This window comes from Dryas octopetala, chromosome 2 (genome assembly GCF_963921425.1).
Source record: "Dryas octopetala chromosome 2, drDryOcto1.1, whole genome shotgun sequence".
Lineage (NCBI taxonomy): Eukaryota > Viridiplantae > Streptophyta > Magnoliopsida > Rosales > Rosaceae > Dryas > Dryas octopetala.
Window position 1 is genome coordinate 28629724 of NC_141367.1, and position 21072 is coordinate 28650795.

Below are 21072 nucleotides of genomic sequence, written 5' to 3' on the forward strand. Positions count from 1 at the left end.
TATTGCATTGCTATGATGACTACTGCCTAGACATCATAATTATATAGCTTGTGTGCAGTGCAGACTTTGTGAGTCACAGCCTGAAGGTGTCGAGTCATCACTCCCTTGGTCTTGGTGTTCGTAAAATCTATTTGAAATACTATGTTAACATGTGTGGCACTGCTTGGTGATTGGCCTCATAGTAGAGAGAGGTGCATCAGCATTGCATACCTTGGAGTTAAAGCTGTTACATAGGTTGAGTATGTCCGCCAAAAGCCAAATTCCTCTGCAATTATTAAGGAAGAAGAGGTTAATTACCCATTAAGAATCAAATATAAATAACAACTAAAATGTTGGGCTTGGGTTTTATAGGATATATCACATGCCTAACTCATTATAATAATATATTAGGTTGGATGTAACATAGAACAGATGTGATTGATGGTGTTCTCAAAAGGGCATGTTTATTAATTTGTCACCATTTAACAAATATTTGGTCATATATATTCATGTGGCCAATCCCAAGATTAATATAGTTCGTACTTATTTAGCGTCAAGTATTTCTACTGCTCCCCTAAGTCAATATTTTCATGCCAAGGTTTAGATGGGAAAGGAAAAGAGAAGGTTTAGGTTTAGTAGCTGGGATGATCTATCATCACAATTGCCTGGCTTTTATAATGTAGCTTTTTCGCCGAAAACTTTTTTATGTAGTTAGAAACTTGGACTCCACGGCCAAAAAAAGAAACTTGGACTAAAAGATGAACGGAAAAAAGTAGCAAATCCAATCCACCCATATGTACCCCAACAAAAAAAAAAGGGTTAATTTAAGTTTAGTATCTCAAGTTTGCTTCAAATTTCAATTTAGTATCTCATGTTTAAAATTTTGCAATGTCATACGTCATCTTTCTAATTTATTGCAATGTCATATCTCATCTTTCTAAGAGATCTTTTAACTGCTGATGTGACACTTACATGACACTCCAATAATGATGACTGGATATCACATGATTTGATAACAGGCCACGTTATGCCACGTGACATAAAAATAATTAAAAATCTAGAACCATAGTACATAATTATTAATTTTTTTTCCTTTCAATTTTTAGATTTTAAATTATTTTTTATGTCATGTGGCATAATGTGTCATGTTATCAAATCACGTGATATCCAGTCAGCATTGTGGGAGTGTCATGTAAGTGTCACATTAGCATCGAAGAGATCTCTTAACAATCATACTGACAGAGGTATGATATTGCAACAAATTGGAAAGATGATGTATGACATTACAAGATTTTAAACATGAGATACTAAATTAAAATTTGAAAGAAATTTGAGATATTGAAATGAAATTAACCAAAAAAAGATTGATACATGCGCCAAAATGATATGCTGATGCCACTCAAGGCAATAGAGGACACACCACAGTGCTAGCTCATTGTGACAACACATGGTGAAAACAAAAGATCTCCATGAATGAACCTCCATGGTGGGACAGCCCACAGAGTACCAACCTAAACCAGGTTGGGTTAACTTTTAATCACCCACATGAGTTGAGTTTAGGACCGTTTGAACTTTGAAGGGTATCACAAACAGTCAAAGTACATGACAAAAGCATCATCAGCTTAGCCAGCTTGCTCAGTTCCCCAAAACACTCTTCTCCACTCTTAACAAATATAAACTATATTATTAACTATTAGTCTATTAAATAGCATTTTGCCACATAATCTAAAAAACAAGCTTAATTAAAAAGGTTTAAAATCATATCAAATACAGATATGCCCACCGTCCTTCCTCATATTATTGTCTGGTACTCTGGTGTCTACTAGAAATCTCCATCCTCCACAATACCATCTCTCTCTCTCTCTCTCTCTCTCTCTCTCTCTCCCTCTGAAGCTCTCTCTCTCTCTGAAGCCATCTTCATTTCTGAGTTCTACCAACTCCCATAAAGGATAGTTACTCCCTATAATCTTGCATCAATCATGCCTGCTAATTTAGTGTATATAGTGCTTTTCTTGGCCCTGACAGGCCATTCAAGTAAGCTCCTGGATTATTCTCTGTTCTTTTTGTTTTTTGTTTCTTTTTAATTTTCCCAATCTTAGATGTGAATATTGTAAATCATCACAACCCCTCTTATTTCCATCAAGGGAGAATTTCTGCTTAAAAAGTTATAATCTTTCTTCTGTTCTGTTTTCTTACTCCATCTAATGAATGTCTCATGATCACACCTTTTTTTTTGCACATCACAGCCTCACAGGGCATATATAGTGATAAGAAGAGTTCTTGTTCTTTAAAGTGTCCTTCTTTCTTATTTTTCTTCTTGAAAGTGGCTAAAAATTCACGCTTTAATTACATTTGGGTCATGAGTTTAAGTGGTTTAGTGTGAAGTAATTAACTGTTGTGGGTGTTTTCCAATTTCTGGAATAGGTGCTACTTATTGCGTATGTAAGGATGGAGTGAGTGAACAAGCCCTTCAGAAGGCACTGGACTATGCTTGTGGAGCTGGAGCTGACTGTACCCCTCTCCTTCAAAACGGTGCTTGTTACAACCCCAATACTGTCAAAGATCACTGCAGCTATGCTGTTAATAGCTATTTCCAAAAGAAAGGTCCAACCAATCCATTGAACTGCGATTTTTCAGGCGCTGCCACACAGAGCCAAACTGCTCCTAGTAGTAAGTCCCTTTTAGGCCTCTCACTTGCTAGCACTACCATTTTACAAATGTATTTGTTTTTCTTTCTAATCTTAGTCACTGATTTTATTTTTCTGTTTTCTTCTTGGTGATTAACAGCCGCAACTTCTACTTGTGTTTATCCTTCAAGTACCAGGTATGTGTCTGTTTTTATGTCTGATATTGAATCTTGCCTTGAGAGTTTATGTGTGTGATATTATGAGAGTACAAATGGGGATCTATTTTCCTTGCCAAAATTCTTTTTTTTTCTGCAAAAAATTTCATTTTGTGAGGATGATGGAGATTCTTTTGTCAAGAATCTGATTCCCTTCTATTTTCTTCTGTAAATTTATGTGGGGTTGAGGTAGGTACAACCTCTCACTTTACACTTGTATGGTAAATTTACTTATACTTAAATGGTAGATTTGAAATGGGTTTTGCTTGAATAAGCAACAACAGCTGCTAAAGTAATTTTCAAGAGGGGTTCACGAACATTTTTGGACAATAATTAAAAAAAGTAGATCCATCTAGAACCGTGCTTAGATTGATTCCATCTCAGCACAGATCTTAGCTTGAAAGTTGTTTGACTGCCTATGATTATTTTCATACTTCATGATTGATCTTTACTCTTTTAGGGGTTATGAAATTCCTTTATTCATGCTTTTATACATAATTAACATGATGAATTTGTTGTGCTTCTCTGTTTTTCAGCCAAGCAGGGGCACCTACCTCCACTACAAACTCAAGCACAACTCCAAGCACAGGCACAAACTCAAGCACAACTCCAAGCACAGGCACAACTCCAAGCACAGGCACAACTCCAACAACTCCCTCAACAATATTTGGAATAAGCCCCAGTGGTGGCATCACTGACAGTGGTGTGGCTTCTCTCTTTAAACCCACAAGCTACTTGTTCTCCTCTCTAGCTTCAGCTCTCTGGTTTTCAGTGTTTTTGCTGCTGTGGGGCTGAACCCATTGACATTGGTGGTGTAATTGGTAGGGTTTGATGTGTGGATGAGATTTTGCCACGGCAGGAATATGGTGGGTGGGCATGTAAAATGACATTTGGTGGGTGGGCATGTAAAATGACATTTGGTGGGTGGTGTAGAGAAACATCTCACATCTGCAGAGACAAACCCCCTTTTTAACTTTTTTTTTTTATTTTTATTTTTTTGGTCTTGGGTGCACCAATGTGAAAAGCTGGGGAATTCGATTCCACTTTGAGTGGGGAATATGATATGAGATTGATATGACGGCTAGTGAGAGCTATGGGGGGTAGAACGTGATCGATCATCTCTTCTTTTTAGATTTTTTCCTTTTGTATATGTATGAGAGCCCAGTGCAATATTTTTTAATTTAATGGAAACTATGCCACCCCATCTAACCTACCTTAGCGAGTAGTGAGTATATTTATGCTATTAAATATTGATGGATGTGTATTTTGACGTTTGTGCCATTGCTTATTAATTTCTTTCACCTATAATTTAGGCTTACAATCAAACTACGTAGCATAATGATAAATTATCAAATTTGTGACCGAACTTTATTGGTGCACCAATGGCCAAAAGAAAAAGGAGGAGACTGGCATTTGTTCATTAGGTCAGATCATAGTTTGATAGATTTTACATGATTTTTTTGGCCAAGATCGATTTTACATGATTGATTTCGAAAAAGGGAGGATTTTATCAAAACCCATCAAATTGGATTGATTATGAATGCTCATAATTGTAAAGGATCAATGCAAGATGTGAGGGAGAGTGATCAAGGAAAATTTCATAATTGCAAAATGTGAGGAAGTGCTCAAGAGAAGTTTCATAATTTTGCATTAAATCCCCATCTCTTTCACATTCCACATTAATTCCGCATTTGAGGAAATTTTCATAATCTCAACCTTCCCAAGCTCTGTTTATTCTTTACCACATTCGAGTGTTCGATGAATAATAACCCTTTTGTTGGACTGTCAAATATTGTATACATTTTCTTTTTTCCCTATTATTATATATTTGGTGCTGCAGATTTTCTTGAACACAAACACAGGCTAGGACATGCCCGCTTTGTGTAAACCCATCAGCGAGGAATAATTGAATTTGACGTGCATGGCCGAAAAGGTGGAAAGCAATCCCATAAAATATTTTTAAAGGTACATGACGTTTAGACTACAATGTTGGACCTTTGGAGGAAGAGGACTCGTGAACTACCCACCAACCCATATATTGCCACAAACTCTGAAACTTTGGAGTATGACATAAAATGGACTTACATTCATGACAATAATCAGTGGACCCTGGCGCTTAAATCTCAACTTCACTACTATGTCAATCCTTTCTGTTACATTTGGTGGTGTTATTTCTTTACCCATTAATGTTAGATTAAGCAATTATTGCAACACAAAGTGTGAATTGGCTTTTAAAAAAACGCTTTTGTCCGTGATCCCTGAATAGTAGTACTAAAGGGAATATGAAACCGCCCAATCAAATTTTAACATAATGTGCAGTAAGGTCAAAAAGTTCTACTCAGCTTCTTAAGAAGAAGATTCTTTTCCAATAGATTTCAGTGGCGAAAAGGCAAGCACATCTAGTTGCATATATGGCAAAACAGTAAATGAAGATGATCCTGATACAGAATTACAAGCGAATCAATGCAAGTAAAACTGCTAGTTAGTTCTTCAACTAATGAGGTGCTTGAATATCATCACATGGATGTAAAATACATCCATTTTTTGTCTGAGTTTTGAAAAGGATACCTTCATATATGATATATCTAATGGGTCATATATCTCACCATGCTACAAAGGATGGATTGTCACCTCGAGTGTCACCGTTAATGCAATTCAGGACATGAATCTAGCTTTTAAAAGATGCAAAATGCCCCCAATTTATAAAATATATGACAGGATATGAACAGGTGAATGCTGCGAAAGCATGAGGTTGGAAAACAACTAAGTTCAATATTATTTAAGCAGGGATGAAGAGTAAACCTTCAAATTTGAGAAATACATTGAACCTCTTTGCGCTGATATTCTTGAACAAATTCCACAATCAATTTAGCAACAGAGCTTGGCTTTTCCACGTGAGGAATGTGTCCGCAATCTGGTATTTGTCGTATAATTGCATTTGGCATTTCACAGTGCAATCTCTGCATTATATAATATAAAGAACCACACTGTAGTTATCCAACCGTATAAAACTGTCATGGTGGAAAGATAAAATACTCAGGTCAAAACAATACCCAAATAAGGGAAAGGAACAATTTGCACTATCAAAATTTCTCTTCAAATATCTTTGGACAGATTGCTCCCAGGTATATTTTAATCAGACAAGAAATTTATTTTTGTGTCGTGATCTCTATTTATTCCTACAGAAAGAATAGAAGTACTACCACTCCAAGCTTGTTGCTAATAATCTGATCATCCTCACCCCATATGATAAGCGCCCTCTGCTTTACCTGTCGAACAAAATGTAGAATTGTAGATGGCATTATAAGACAAAGCTCGGGTTTCTGACATTCTAAAACCAAGAAAACCTAGAATCCAAGGGCATTTCAACACGCCTATTTTTTTCTTTACTTTTTGTGGTGTGTAAGAGTAGAGAGAAAACCTTATCCAATCAAATGAAAAACATATTAATTGATTTTATTCCTCTTGGCAAGGAATTAAATGATTCATGTGAGTATAAAATTACAATCTCTCTCTTTTTCTCCTTTTTCTTTTCTCTTTTTTCTTGTGAACTAAGGAACTTGTATAATGTATTAAGAAAAATAACAAAAGTGCCATATTTGGCACAGGAATAAAAGTAACTTACAATGTCATGCAAGAACAAAATTGAAGTAAGCATCACCTATTTACATTGGCAGAAGGATACCTCTCCTATATGCAGGATTGATTTTCAAAAAGTTGGCAACTAAAATGACAAAAAAAAAAAAAATGAGACGTACCTGTCCTATCTGGGCACTAACATCATAACCCCCACTTATCATGAAATCCACAGTTGCATCCTCCCACCAAGGAAACAGACAATGCAAGCGGCCCACCTAGATAAGATTACAAGAAACAATAGCATTAGGTCTCTCCAGCCTTAGAAGATCCTAAAAGTTCTGGAAATAAGAAATTGTAAGAATATACATACATATATATTGCAGTATCCTTTTTAAATAAAAATAGCAACTTCTTTGAGGTGAAACCCTTACATTAGTCCAATCTATGAAGGTACTGAGTGACATGCCACTGAATGCCAAAAAGTTTACATAGAAGCGCAGTGGGATACTCTTCAATAAAGAAACCTGGGTAAAAAATGGGCCTGTAGTCATTGTAATGATGGCATCACATACAAAAGTTCATAAACAGTACAAGATGCCTTCAAATCAAGAGAAAATTGCCTAAGTTATATACGCTCGGAGATAAAGCAAAGGGATCATGAGATAGTAAGTACTCATTTTGAGGATACTGACTGATATGGATAGTGGAAATGCAATCCATGTAACTAGAAAATTAAAAAGCAACGGGTTCATAAAATTCAAAGATGGGACCAAACAAAAAGATCCAATGGAACTGTAGTAACTTAATTAGGTTACACGCAACAAAGACTAAATGTCATATCAAGGATATAATTCAATTTAAAAGGTCACAGAAACAAGGCAGAACCCCCAAAATAAAATGATAAATACGGCTTTGGCAATGAACAAAGACATTATGACCTGCACGAGGACATGGCCATAACAGAAAATAGGTGAAAATAACATGTAGATAACAAGGGATTTGAGGAATTAGTCAGTTGAGTAAACACTCACTCCAGCATAAGCTAACATTTTAGGTAAGTTTGCTAGATTTCCCATTCCTTCTGTATACACACTTGCATCAACCAAAACCAGCCTTTCAACCTGAAAAGATAAGCTAAAAACTTCTAATTTTTGAAACATTAAAGACACTAATTATAACAGCCCTGTTCAATGTATCACTTGGAATTTCTTTCCAAATGAACTTACAGTGCATAATTCTAAGATCAAATACTGGAAGCACTTACAGCTTCTGGATGGCTGACTGCAAAATCAATTGCAACAGCAGCACCAAGGCTTGGCCCAACCAATATCATTGGCTTTTTAATGTAAGACTTCCAAAGCTGTCGTGAATTTGAAAAAATAATTCTTAGTCTCAAATTAACAGATGAAAACAGAGTCTATTCAATAATGCCAGGGAAATCTTCTTACCACAAATAACTGGCACAAACTTTTCTTAATTCAAAAGGAAGGAAAAAAAAACACCAATGACAAGTCGCATTCGAGAAATAATAAAATATACCTGAAAAAAATGGTCACGCTTAGAGGCAACATTACAGGAGGGAAGTCTTTCTGACACATACAAGGAAAAAAACAATTAAATTAAAAATTTACAAAAAGGAAAAAACACAAAATATAGAAGAGAAAGTAATTAAACAAATCCCTTTTTGGTCTCAAACAATTTAGAGGAGCAAACCTAAATCAGAGAAACCCCAACCAAGAATATCAACAGCCCAAGTCTCCAAGCCAGCTTCCTCAAGCAATGGATAAGTGTATCTCCATTCTAAACAGGAGCTGAATAATAAGAGGCAGTGAACTCCAAATACACATACATATATACTAACAGACGTACAATTATCTTAAACAATAGTGTCACTGTCTTGCATTGCATGTATCAGGTACCTGTCAAAACCATGGAGAAGAACCACTGGACTTGTCTTGCTCTGTAACAATGGCTTCACACAACTACTCATCACACAATTTTCTCCGAAGCTCACCTGCATTAAACCCAGAAACAAATGACTAAATCAAAGATTACTTTAAAGAGCAAAATGGAAGAAATGGGGGAGCTAGAGGTGTTACAGGGAGCCTCTCGATTCGTATAGCGAGCTTCCGGGCAAATGGGTCTTTGATGTTATCGACCTCTTTGGGGAGGAAAGATGGGAACCCAGCGGACCGGACCCTGAACCCGGTTTGGGTTGTGCATCTCGTGGCAATAGGTGTAGAGCCGCCTGTGAGGGTTAGCATGTTTCGTCACCCGTAGGGGAAGCTTAACATCTGGGGGTGAAATGCTGTGCTTTGTGTGTGTATACTCTATCCCGAGGAAGAAGATGGTCGTGTGGTGTTTGTGGGCGGGTGTTTCTTATCAAGACGGTGCGTTTCGTGCTTGACTTGTTTAGAAATTCTTACCACTCCACTTAATCGCGCGACGGGCGCGTGTATGGTTATTCAATTCTCTGAGTGTCCCCAATTTAGATTTCATTAGATTTTAAAAGTTCATTGAAATTTAAGTGTTCCTAATTTAGATTTTAATGGATTCTAATAAACTTTAGGTGTCCTCAACTCAGATTCTAATAGATTCCAATGGAATCTAGGTGTCTTCAAAAAGTCATAGATTTCATTAATGGTGCGTTTGGATGAAGTAGTTTGAAACTACTAAGGAATTCACAAATGACGGAATTAAAAATTACGTGATTTAAAATTCTAGAATTTGTAAATTCTCTTGTTTGGATAAATGTAATCATAATAGAATTTTAATACGAAATTTATAGTAGTTTTATAAAAGAGTGATGGTAATGGTGACAACAATAAAAATGATGCTTGTGGTGAGTTGACGATGGTAGTAGGGGTGATGGCCCACGAGCAGTGGGAGAAATGGTGGTGGCAAAAATTGGGGTATTGGAGGTGGCGGCAACGGCAACATTGGCGGTGGTGGTGATGGTGGTGGCGACGACAATGGTGGTGGTGATGGCACTGGTGATGGAGACGGTGGTGGCGGTGTCAGTGTCGATGGTGGTGGTGGTGGCAATGTCAGTGGTGGTGATGGTGGCGGCGATGGTGGTAGCAGTAGTGGTGGCTGTGGTGGTGGCGGCGGAGGTGGTGTCGGTGGTGGTGGCATCCGCGGTGGCGGTGGTGGTGGTGGTGGTGGTGGTGGTGGTGACGGTGGCGGCGGTGGCGGTCGTAGTGGTGGCAGAGGTGGTGGTGGTGGCGGCGGAGGTGGTGTCGGTGGTTGTGGTGGTGATGGTGATGGTGGCGGCGAAGGTGGTGGTGGCAGTGGGGGTGACGGTGGTGGTGGTGGTGGTAACGGCGGCATGGTGCTAGTGGTGGTTGTATTGTAATTAATTGGCAAGGTGATGGGTGGACATGACTTTTTTTTTTATAAAAATTGGAATTTTGAAAATGACACCAATTTAGGTGGAATTTAAACTTGGAATTTACAGCCTTCAAATCCCAAGTTTTTTTCCACATAGAATTTACAAAATTCTATAATTATGGACCCAAACAAGGAAATTAGAACATGTAATTTCTTAAATGCTGAGTTTTGTTTAAATTCCAAGTTTTTTTTCTCCATCCAAACACACCATAAGTAAAGGATTTTAATGGATTTGGTTAGATTTGAATGCATTTTTTACACATAACAAATTCGATAAAAATTCCACCAAATTCCTTTGGATTTTAATAGATTCTATGGATTTTAAAATCCATTAAATTTCTTTAAAATCTGAGTTAGGGACACCCCCCTTAAATAATAAGAATTTACTTCTTGTTTCTCTTGATGACTTTTTTTTCCCTCTCTTTTAAAAGAGACTTTTTTCATCATATGAAATGTTTCAAATAGTCCCCTGGCCCAAAAAAAAAAAAAAAATTTCAGATAGTCAAGTTGGGCATCTTTAACTCATATTTGAAAGTCATGACATATAAACACATGTTTAGTTAAAAGTTGGGTTGCCTGATTATATTCACGACAAACATGATTAACATATGACAAACTTAAATCTATGAAAATGAGTTTTGGCCTCCTCAAAATAAACCATCAACGCTCTAACTATGATCGGCACCATATAAACAGGGGATAATGCTTTTGAGACTTTTCAAATTGGAGAAATTGTTTGGTGTGATCAATACACCGTCATGTGGGGTAACAAGTATATGTGTCATAATATGGGTAACAATACCCTTATACGTTGAAATTGTTACACAACGTGACGGTGTATCGATTACATAGAAAAAATTCTCTTCAAACTGACCATATTTAGCTGACCATGTGCTAAATATGGTCAACTTTTGGGATCATCATTAGAATATACTCCTTAATTGACTATACAACAGCTGACAATCAAGGACGAATCCACATACAAAGGTGGGGGGTCGGACGACCTCCAGGCGGCCAGCCGAAAAGCCCACAATATCTCATCTTTCTGGACTGTGACCCCCTTTCTCTCGACAGCGACCCTCACGACCACACAAACAGCTCAATAGCTAGCCTTTTTCTCTCAAGCTGAGAGAAGCCGCCCCTCGTCGGACTGGTTTAAACCAGTTCCATAGCTAGCCTTCTTCCTTAATTAAACTTCCCAAAACTCACACTACACAGACCCAACCCCCACCATAGGAGCCGGTCACCTTCCTTAATGTGTTTGTTGCTTATTTTACAAATTTATTCTTATTAAGTAAAATTTCGTTTACATGATGTTTTTATCAACTATGGACAATTTTGGAAAAACAAATATTTCACCAAACTGACTGAGGGCGTTCCCTTTAGATGTAGATGAGGTATGGCTTGTAGGACCTATTTCATATTTTATTTTGATAATCAATATGTATTTAATAATTATATATTTAAGGATGATCTATGCAAAAAAATTAGACAAATCGGAAATCGTTTAACCATTTGATTAAATAAGAAACCTTTGTAAACTTTAGGATAGGCATTATCATTTGGCATGTCGGCCTGAAATCCAACGGGGGTCTGCCTGACCCAACATGCCAAAGTTCATTTCCACCCGAGACCCGACCCATCTAAGCCTACTAAGGCCTGGCCCAAAAAGCCCGACTAAGGCCTACCTATAGACAATATTAGTTTTATGATATTATATATTATATAACTAACATATATTATTATGTATAATTGATAAGTATATGTCATTATATTCTTACTTTATTTTATCTTTCATGTAGCTTCAAATTGTGAAGTGTAAATAATTAGTAAGAGTGTAGATGTAAATAAGAACTTATCTATCACAGAGATAGGTGACGTGATATCACCGCTAGAAAGAAAGAAGGGTCCCAAACTTCAATGTCTCAACCTTTTTTCTCTTTAGTAGTGATACCACATCACTTTATCACGGGAATAAGTAAGTTTTTCTCGTGAGTGTAAGTATAAGTTTAAATGTACATAAATATAGGCTTGAAAATGTGCCTAAATGAGCTTTTTCATTAGGCCGGCCCATCTAAGCCCGCAAGGACAGACCCGTGTGGGCGGCTTAGATTCATATATTGTGGCCCAAATCTGGCCCGGTCCAAAATTGTCTCCAAGTTCGATTAGGCCCGGTCCAATTATGATTCCAAAAGTATAAATTCCATCAATTTTCCCAATCTCTTACTCTCCATCTCTTTCTCCTTTATTTATTAAAAAAAAAAAAAAAAAGGGAAGGATGCAACAAGACGATTTGGACCACAAGCAGTGCAAAACTTGCAGTCCGATTTGGCCAATCAACAATGTCAGTCAAGTTTGCGTCTTGGATCTCAAATCCGGTTTGCCAATCAACAATGTCAATAATAGGGATTTTTTCGCCGATGAAGATGACCATGATCAAAGGGTAAAGTTATCTCCTTTTCTATTGGAATCAGTCTGAATTAGGGATTAGGGTTTCTAATTTTTTGTTTGCTTTGTGCTAATTGAATTTTGATTGGTGAATGCGCGTAGGCTAAAAGAGCTTGTATACAGTACGAATCTTCGTCAGAACAAAATATCAAAAATGGTTACCTATACCATGGGTAAGTTGTGTATAGCCAATGCTTCATACTCTGACTGACTGACTCTGCTGTTTAGTTTCACTATGATATTGTGGTTGCGTTTCTATGCTTATAGTGATTAATTTCATGTTGACAGATAGTTTATTATAATTATATTCCTTTGTTGATAATTTAGAGTTGAAAGATGTCTACTTTGAAGCTTGTATTTTGAAGATAGAATAAGCTTCATTATAATTATAATGCAGTCACAATTCCCATCATCCTTAAAGGAAATGATTGTCTTAAACTGTTTATATAAAGGATCACTTGTGCTAATGTCTCCCAAATTACCATGGATCATTATCAAATCTCTGCTTAGTTTCCATTGTTAATTTGGTTTTATTGTCGATTTTCTTTGCTTGTTAATTTGGTTTTATTGTCTGTCGTGTATGTTGTTGTAGGAACATGGCTGTTGCCTTGAACAATAGTAATCCATCAGTAATATCATGGCCAAGTCTTCCTCTACCAGTTGTGTTTTTGATTCTCAATAAGTTGTTGGAACCCATTGATCATGTTCGTTTTGCTGCTGTTTGCAAGGAATGGTGTTGTCTTTCAAAAGGCTATAATCATGCAACACTGAGCTGGCGTGGTAAGGCACTTCCGATGCTTGTCATCCATTCTATTGATAATAAATCTAGACTAACAAGGCAAAGACTGTATAGTGTTTCTGAAGGAAAGATCTGCAACAATATTCAATTTCAAGTGCCCTATAGTAGGAGGTGTTGTGGTTCTAGCCATGGTTGGTTGGCCACAGTAGATCAAACAGACCAAGGTCTGATTATAGCATTGCACAACCCTTTCAGAAAACTATGTCCCATTCGTCTCCCTCCCTTGGATGTCGAAATCCTAAAACTTGATATACTTGACTATGAGTATCACATCCCAAAAGTTATCTTGTCCACAGATCCCATTCTGAATCCTAATAATTATGTGGTTATTGCACTCTACCGTAAGACTTCCGAGTTGGCTTTCATCAAAGCAGGCCAAAATTATTGGACTTGCATCAAGCAACCATGTCACTTTACTGATGTTATATTTTATACAAGTCAAATCTATGCGGTTCAAAGAAATGGAGCCATCTATTCATTGGATGTTAACAGCAGTAATAGCCCTTCAGAGCCACTAAAACCAAAACTACGTACACTTAAGAAGTGTTCGTTACCAGGTGGGGGTGTGCCTGTTTGGACATATCTTGTGGAATCAACTAAGGGAGACCTATTCCGTATTCAAAGATTTTATGAAGTAAGAGAAGCTGTTAAAATTGTAGAATTAATAAAAGGTGTTAAAATTAGGAAGCGACACTGGACTAAGAGAACATGTACTAAGAGCTTCAAGGTTTACAAGTTGGTCTTTAACAACAAAGACGGATCTATTGTGGAAGAGGTTGAGGTAAAAAGTATTGGAGATGAGGCTCTATTTGTGGGTAACAATCATTCGGTCTCTGTTTTGGCTGGATGCCAGCCAAATTCCATATATTACACGGATGATCAATTTGGATCCTTGAATGTTTGTAATATTTGGCCATTTGATGATATGGGTATCTTCAATTTAGAGGATGGAACCATTGCCAAGCATTACACAATGAAAGATAGCTTTCGGAAGGATTACATACCAGCTGCATTTTGGGTTGTGCCAACGTTTTAGGGATTATGACAGCTTCTAGTCATCTTAATTGATTTTTTACATTGTTCAGTTGTAAAACTCTCAATCCATTTTATGTTAATTAAAGGAGGGTAACTGTAACTCTCTATTTTATGTCTTACATACTGGCATTTGGGGTTATCATCAAATATTACTTATCGTTCTAGAATTTGAATGGTTAACATATTATTGTCAATTGTCATCATTGCCATCTTTTACTGGACCTTAGCCTTGCTAATTATTTTATGAGGGATCCTCCCTTGCTGAGTTCAGTATCCTCAAATATTTTTCCCTGTTATTAACTTCTTTAATACATTGCCCGATTTTGTTTTCAGCATAGTGGAATATCTCAACTTGCTATTCTCTTAATGCAATAATATCAGAAACCAAGAAGGTGTAGTTATACTGATCTTCCTATTTGGCCTATTTATGTTAGTAATTTCTTCATGAATAAAAATTTGAGTAGTTGCACCTAAGGAATTAAATTTCGGATTTTGAAGAAATTTGGACGGAAATTTTCAAATTTTTAAATTTCAACAAAAATTAGACGGAAACGAAGGAGATTACTGTTAAAATATATAAATTTTTAATGAAATTTTACCATATGTTTATTTAACATATTATCTACTAAATTGATGAAAAACATTGAAGAAATCAAATTATATAGGTTTCATGTGATATAACTATATAAGGTGAATATAATGAGCGCTGGAGCAAATACTGTTAAATAAAATTAGTATAATGAATAAACAAAATTATTATATTCTTTATACTGTATAATTTAATTATACACTAAAATCTAAACCTTAATACTCGATATATTCTATATACCCTAATACTCTTTATACTCTATAATTTATACAGTAAATCCTATATACTCTATATTATTTAGGATATTAAATTTTAGGCCATTTAGGATACTTTTAATTATTTTTTTTATATAGAAATGTATTAAATTTTAAGGTTAAAAATAACTAAATTAAATCTCAAACCTTTTTTTTTTCTTTTCAATTGCCCAAAGACCTCAAACCCCCCTTCCTTTTTTTTTTTTTTTCCTCCGTGCCTTTCTCTTCAATCTTTTTTTTTTTTTAATCTTTCCTTCCTCTTTTCCTGTGCCTCTCACCTAGCCAAGCTTTGTCTTCAATAAGTGTAGCAACCCAAATTTTGGCTTATGGTAATTTTGTTACTTAAATTTTTCAAATTTGTTTTAAGGTTTGTTTAAAAGAATTAGAAATTTCTTTAAATTTATTTTAACTAACTTAGACCTTTGGTTGTGGTTCTAGAGCTTAGTTGTGTGGAAATAAATTTTAGAAAATGAAAATTAAGAATTTGGCGATTATTATTTTTTTCAGAATTAAATTATAAGAGTAAGATTTTTCATAAATTTTTTTAAAAGCAATTTGACTATTTTGAGGTTATAGGAAATTAGTACTCATCAATACGAGTCTGTAGAATTTTTCGGTGAATTATTTAGAGTCTCAAATTATTTTTGGTGAATTTTTGAAGTTTAAGAAAATAGAAAATATGAAAATTTCGATAAATCTCGATAAATTTTAGTAAATTTCGGCTAAATCTTTCTGAAAAATTATTAAATATATGTTTCAATTTCGAAACCCTAAAAAAACGAAATTTAATCTTAATTGCACCCTAAACTCGAGTGGACTTTAATAAAAATGTCAGTCCAACTAATTGGGTGGTTGTCATCCTCATGAGGAAATTGTCGATGATCCCATACTGGAATTTCTTCTTCTGGCTCTACTTATTTAAGTCACGATGATGCACCCCGTTATAGGATGAAATAAATCATTTTATAGAGGCAAAAGTTCAAAACACAAAATTCCAAAAACATTCTGATAGTGTAAAAAACTCATACAAAGTTTGAGTCTGCGGACCGATAATAATTAATTGGTGAAATGCAAGTCAATAATCAAGGCCCAAAACTTCAAATGAGAAAGATATGGCTCACATAAACCATTATATCTTTCAACAAATGGCAGCCATCAGTAAAAGTGAAGGGCCAAATCAATGAAATCATCATAAAAGGTTAACTATAATTAAACGAAACCTACGACCACTCCTCATCTCTAGTTTGCTACCCTCGACATGGAAGTCCTAGTTCCAAAGCTGACATGAACACTGACCTAAATGGTTGATCATCAAGCCATGCCAGTTGTTGGCTTTTCTCAAAGATACATGGTGCAAGTGGCCCAATGGCAATCACTGATGGTAGACTTTCTTATACTTTACCCTCATTCAATGCAGTAAATGTTAATCAAAATTCCACTGGATTCTGTCCTTTCATTGTCATTCTCTATGGAAAAGGTCTTCGGTTGCTCTAAAAGTGGTGGGGGAATCCATGGTTTTGATAGTGTTACTAAGCCTGAAATTTTGATATCATCTTTAATCTCACGATTCAGACCAAGCATGGTGGGGAAGTATACACAAAATTTCAACATTTTGGCAAATGGTGTGGAGAGAATATGGTTAGAAGGGCCAACAGAATCAGTTATAGGAATAAATTTTGGAAGGAGAGCTACAGGAGTACATTTTAGATCGCCAGACTCTTGCATTCTAAGAGAAAATTCATTGATTTCAGAAGAGCAGATGCATCAACTGCACCGAATGTACATGCTTATGTGATCAAATAGCCGAGGTCTATGACCAGCAGATGCATTGGATATTAAGAAAGTTTGAACTAACATAATATGCTGATATGTCAAAATCAAAATTACTTTTGTTCACTCAAACTACTAGCTTAAGCATAGCCATGCTTAAACTTTCCTATAGGCTATAGCTCTAATTTTTTTTTTTTTTTTTTAAAGGAATGATAATTGATATAAAGAACCTCAATAGACCATAACTACTTAAACTGAGATAAGGCCTTCTTTCTATTTGTTTAACCACTAAACCAAATTCGAACTTGCACCATTCTGAATTTTGGTTGAGCTACAACTCCAGTATATATTTTTAGATTGACCAGTGAAATTCATACAACATATCATGTCAATTGCAAATGAACAATGATAGACAAATTGTGTTTGAGCAACATTCTTAACATGTCAACAGAAATACACCAAACAAAATAATAGATTTAGGCAGGTGGTCACACAACTAATAAAAAGTATGGTACAAATTTAGTCTGTTGAAAATGGAAAGCTATTGCAAATGCCATATAACATGTCAACAGAATACACCATACCAAATAAGGCAGATTTGCAGCACATACTTGCTTAAATAACATGAACAGTAATTCACTGAATACTAGCTTACCCGCTTGTATTGCTAACTAGCTTTAGAGTCCCATTTATGTCAATGCCAACCAAAGTGGTATACACCAAACAGAGTCTCATTTATGTCCTTTGTAAACGGTCCCGTTTTTCCTGTTCCTGTTAGAAATGCGATAACATATTGAAAAGACATTGCCCTTAACTAAAGAATTGTTTCTTTCGAGCATTTTATCAAACATTTTTTAACCATATCCCTTTTCACATTCTGTTCATTGAATTCTGTTCTACAACATGTGGCAATGTAAGAAACATATACAATAAGTGGTTCACAAATCAAAACAGGTGACAATGAAAGAAACACATACAATAGGTGATTCACAAATCACAACAGGTGGCAATGTAAGAAATATTTACAGTAGGTGGTTCACAACAGGTGGCTACATAAGAAGCTTTTGGTAATTGTGAAAGTCACTCAATTATCATCTAAGAGAATGAAATTAAAAAGTTCAAATAGGTAATTGTGAAAGTCGCTCAATTATCATCTAAGAGAATGAAATTAAAAGGTTCAAATAAGTAATTGTGAAAGTCGCTCAACAGTCAATAGCTTCTCCTTCTCTTTGTCAAATCCCAGAAATACGCGCACCTTCCAAAAGTTAAAAAAAAAAAAAAAAGTAAATAAAAATTAATTAATAAAAACAACAAATAAAAGTATTAAAATAAAAAGAAATCCAACTGATTCCACACAGAGATGATACCTGCGCAGCCGCAGAGATGCCACACGTGTCCAAATGGGTCCTTAAGCTCAACACGAGTTGGATCATCCTCCACTTTCTCCTCCTTCAGAAGAGTCCAATCGAACTCCCGAGCCTTGTTTAGACTAGTTGTCAGGTCTGAGCATTCAAGCTCGAGAAAAAGATTTGGCTGCGGGCGCACTCTGATCAAACTGAGAGAACCAAACAAACAGTAATTAAAATTTCCAGTTTTCATAAAACTAAAGTAGTAATAATAGTTCCATTTTACCAAAAAAAAAAAGTAAGAATAGTAAGGAAAAAACATTATAAAAATGTACCTATTGAGATCAGGGTCGTCTGGGTCGTCTCTGACGGCAACACGGTAAGAATCCAGGAACAATTCAGAGCAAGTGTGTCCACCAAAGAATACATTGAAATTAACCTCCTGGGCACCAAAAACAGTTCCATACTGTTCAACAAATTGGCAAGTCTGGGAAGTCCTCACCACCAACTGTGGAGTCACTGTCGTGATCTCCGCCTTGTCCAATCCGGCCTCCTGCTTCTCCTTCGATTGTTTAAAAGCCTCAATTCTCATTGCTGCCTGCTTCCTATTGAGTGATTCTCTGTACATTTTTTTCACGGTACTAAGTAAAACGTGACTAACTGTAGCCCAATCCGTTGAGAAATCCTTTGCGACAGCCGATGGCTGCACACAGATGAAATCCCCTCCAGCACTTGTAAATTCAATCATGAGATTCTCTGCAGTATTGGACTCGCAGAATCCAACTATTGTGCCTTTATAATTATACTTTTCCCGAAATCTTTGCACAGTATCCTGTCATTCAATTTCAATAAACCGACACATCAATTTTATTTCAATATTTATTTTATAATCAAATTAGAAAATAAAAAAACAAATACCCACCTTCTCTTTGCCATCCACTTTAAACACTATCGTGTCAAAAACAACACCATCATCCTCGGTCATACCTTCTTCTGCAGCCCTCTCGAATATTGTAGCTAAAACCGCCTTCGGCGTTCCTTGGTAACGTTCAAAAACCTCTTTGACATAGTCGCTCTCATCGCTCGTGAACCCGACGAGCAACACTTCCTAGTGCCCGTCCACCGCAATCAAAAAACCCTTATATCCAATACCGCCTTCCAGAACGATTTAAAATTAATTAAATTACTAAATATCCATAAAGAAAAGAAGATACAAATTAATTACTAAATCAAAAAAAGAATCTAAGAATTTCTAAATCAAATCTTAATAAGCTAAAGCTACTGGAATCATGTAAGCCATTGGATCATGGTCGGTCAGATTAATGAAGTGCAGAAGAAACCTCTGCATAGGAAAGCACAGAATCATCTTTCTATTTTCTCTCTACTTTCTTTTTCTGTCTAATTTTCTCTTCTCCCAAACACTACTCTTCTACTAATCTCACCGAAAAGAATTACAAAACGCAATGCGAATTGATAAATTAATTAAAATAACCTACAAATTAATTACTAAATAAAAAAAAGAAGCTAAGATTTTCTAAATCAACTGCATAGGAAAGCACAGAATCATCTTTCTATTTTCTCTGTACTTTTTTTTCTCTGTCTAATTTTCTCTTCTCCCAAACACTACTCTTCTACTAATCTCACCGAAAAGAATTACAAAACGCAATGAGAATTGATAAACTAATTAATAACCTACAAATTAATTACTAAATAAAAAAAAAAGAAGCTAAGATTTTCTAAATCATATCTCACCGAAAAGACTTACAAAACGCAATGACAACTCTCATCGAAACAAAACGCATTGAGAAGTGATAAATTATTCAATATAACATGTCTCAAAAAAAGAAAATAATTATTAAGAATATCGATTATTTACCTGTGGAGTCAGCGAGCTCCCATATCTGCCCGAAAGGGTCCGAAATCCTAGCAATCAGGACGCCAGGTCGATACACGTCTTCCACTATGTTCTGGACAAGTTCACAACCCAGCCGTAGAGACTTCACCACCGAAGAAGCTAAGTCCGTAGACTCAAGCTGTAAACAAAGAGCAGGACGCTGCGGCTGAGTAGATGTTGCAGATTCTGTGATAACAATGATCTGCGAGCCAATTTTGATTTTACCGTTGGCCAGAATCTCAGCTCCGAACAACTCTCTGTAAAGAGCAGAGGCCTCCTTTGCTGACTTCACCAGAATATGTGGAGTCAGCTTCTCTATCACCAATTCTTCCATGAGTAGATCTGAGAGCACAGCACTGAAAATTTGAAAGGGAGAGAGAGAGAGAAACTGAAATTTGAAATTGTTAAATTGTGTGACTGATGAGGCGGGTGAGAGAGGGTGGGGGTATTTTTAGAATGGAGGGAGAGTTAGTTAGAGGAGGGGAGTTTATTTATTTTATTTTATTGAGAAGTTTCTGGATCAAGGCGGGAGGGTGAGTGCAGTTGTAAAAACAGAGTATGATGGTTACCATGCATGGGTATGCCCAATTCTTCATATTTTTTGTAATGCTTATTCCTTATAGTTAGTTGATTATCATCATCTGTCACATATTAGTTTTCCAAAAATGCAGGCTGCCACTCACATTTGTTATACATGTGCATGAGACTTATCTCGTTTTAAATACTTCAATTCCTCTTCTAGTAGACGTAAACTCACGAAAGTAACCGGATTAGATACAATCCTTGCGTCTGCATATGGGTATAGAGGTCAACTGGGAAAGCCTAGTAACTAGTAAGCGCCCTCATCACCAATTTGAGAATACCCAGTAATCATCCAAGCATAGACGGCAATGTCTCTCTCAGTTATTTCATCCAACACATCCTCAACATTGACAATTCTAATGAAAACCCATCTAAATTCAGACAACCATTGAAGGTGATTTGCAAACCATTGATGCAAAACCAAGCTTTTTGTTTTTCACGGTCATCTCTCTCGTAGGGGGATTAGGGACTACGAATTTTTGAGTTTACCGCCAACCAAAGGTTGCGGTCCCCGAAACGGCGTCGTATGGCCCAAAAGCGGAAGAAGGGCCTGCTGCGGCAGCCC

The 21072-nt window shown here is 36.2% G+C and overlaps 3 protein-coding genes across 4 annotated transcripts; 2 read left to right on the top strand and 1 right to left on the bottom strand.

The window, feature by feature from the left end:
- Window positions 1-1827: 1827 nt before the first annotated feature.
- Window positions 1828-4034, top strand: LOC147295238 (uncharacterized). Its single transcript, XM_086231945.1, has 4 exons — window positions 1828-2013; window positions 2404-2649; window positions 2767-2803; window positions 3358-4034. Exons 1-4 carry the CDS (start codon window positions 1959-1961, stop codon window positions 3614-3616), a joined length of 597 nt encoding a protein of 198 aa, XP_086088071.1. The 5' UTR covers window positions 1828-1958; the 3' UTR covers window positions 3617-4034.
- A 1171-nt stretch (window positions 4035-5205) lies between these two features.
- LOC147295239 (alpha/beta-Hydrolases superfamily protein) lies at window positions 5206-8773 on the bottom strand. Of its 2 annotated transcripts, none has more exons than XM_086232909.1 (10): window positions 8500-8773; window positions 8320-8414; window positions 8114-8211; window positions 7940-7989; window positions 7665-7760; window positions 7432-7521; window positions 6832-6924; window positions 6580-6675; window positions 6025-6090; window positions 5206-5781 (listed from the first exon to the last, which is right to left on the bottom strand). In XM_086232909.1, the coding sequence occupies exons 1-10, from the start codon at window positions 8662-8664 to the stop codon at window positions 5626-5628; spliced, it is 1005 nt and encodes a 334-aa protein (XP_086089035.1). In that variant the 5' UTR covers window positions 8665-8773; the 3' UTR covers window positions 5206-5625. The 2 variants fall into 2 exon arrangements, 1 of the variants encoding a protein (XP_086089035.1); XR_015120492.1 differs by having other exon boundaries at window positions 5711-5781; window positions 6771-6924.
- Window positions 8774-12052: 3279 nt separating this feature from the next.
- On the top strand, window positions 12053-14191 carry LOC147295240 (putative F-box protein At1g44080). The gene is made up of 3 exons (XM_086232908.1): window positions 12053-12233; window positions 12341-12411; window positions 12831-14191. The coding sequence occupies exons 1-3, from the start codon at window positions 12069-12071 to the stop codon at window positions 14071-14073; spliced, it is 1479 nt and encodes a 492-aa protein (XP_086089034.1). The 5' UTR covers window positions 12053-12068; the 3' UTR covers window positions 14074-14191.
- The last annotated feature ends 6881 nt before the right edge of the window (window positions 14192-21072 follow it).

Bases quoted from the DNA above. Each gene is read 5' to 3' on its own strand.
- LOC147295238 (XM_086231945.1), top strand. From the start codon at position 1,959: ATGCCTGCTAATTTAGTGTATATAGTGCTTTTCTTGGCCCTGACAGGC. The intron at 2,014-2,403 runs GTAAGCTCCTGG...TTTCTGGAATAG, and splicing joins GGCCCTGACAGGCCATTCAA to GTGCTACTTATTGCGTATGT. The intron at 2,804-3,357 runs GTATGTGTCTGT...TCTGTTTTTCAG, and splicing joins GTTTATCCTTCAAGTACCAG to CCAAGCAGGGGCACCTACCT.
- LOC147295239 (XM_086232909.1), bottom strand. From the start codon at position 8,664: ATGCTAACCCTCACAGGCGGCTCTACACCTATTGCCACGAGATGCACA. The intron at 7,761-7,939 runs GTATATTTTATT...AATTCACGACAG, and splicing joins AGCGTGACCATTTTTTTCAG to CTTTGGAAGTCTTACATTAA. The intron at 6,676-6,831 runs GTAAGGGTTTCA...AATCTTATCTAG, and splicing joins CCTTCATAGATTGGACTAAT to GTGGGCCGCTTGCATTGTCT.
- LOC147295240 (XM_086232908.1), top strand. From the start codon at position 12,069: ATGCAACAAGACGATTTGGACCACAAGCAGTGCAAAACTTGCAGTCCG. The intron at 12,234-12,340 runs GTAAAGTTATCT...GAATGCGCGTAG, and splicing joins AAGATGACCATGATCAAAGG to GCTAAAAGAGCTTGTATACA. The intron at 12,412-12,830 runs GTAAGTTGTGTA...ATGTTGTTGTAG, and splicing joins AATGGTTACCTATACCATGG to GAACATGGCTGTTGCCTTGA.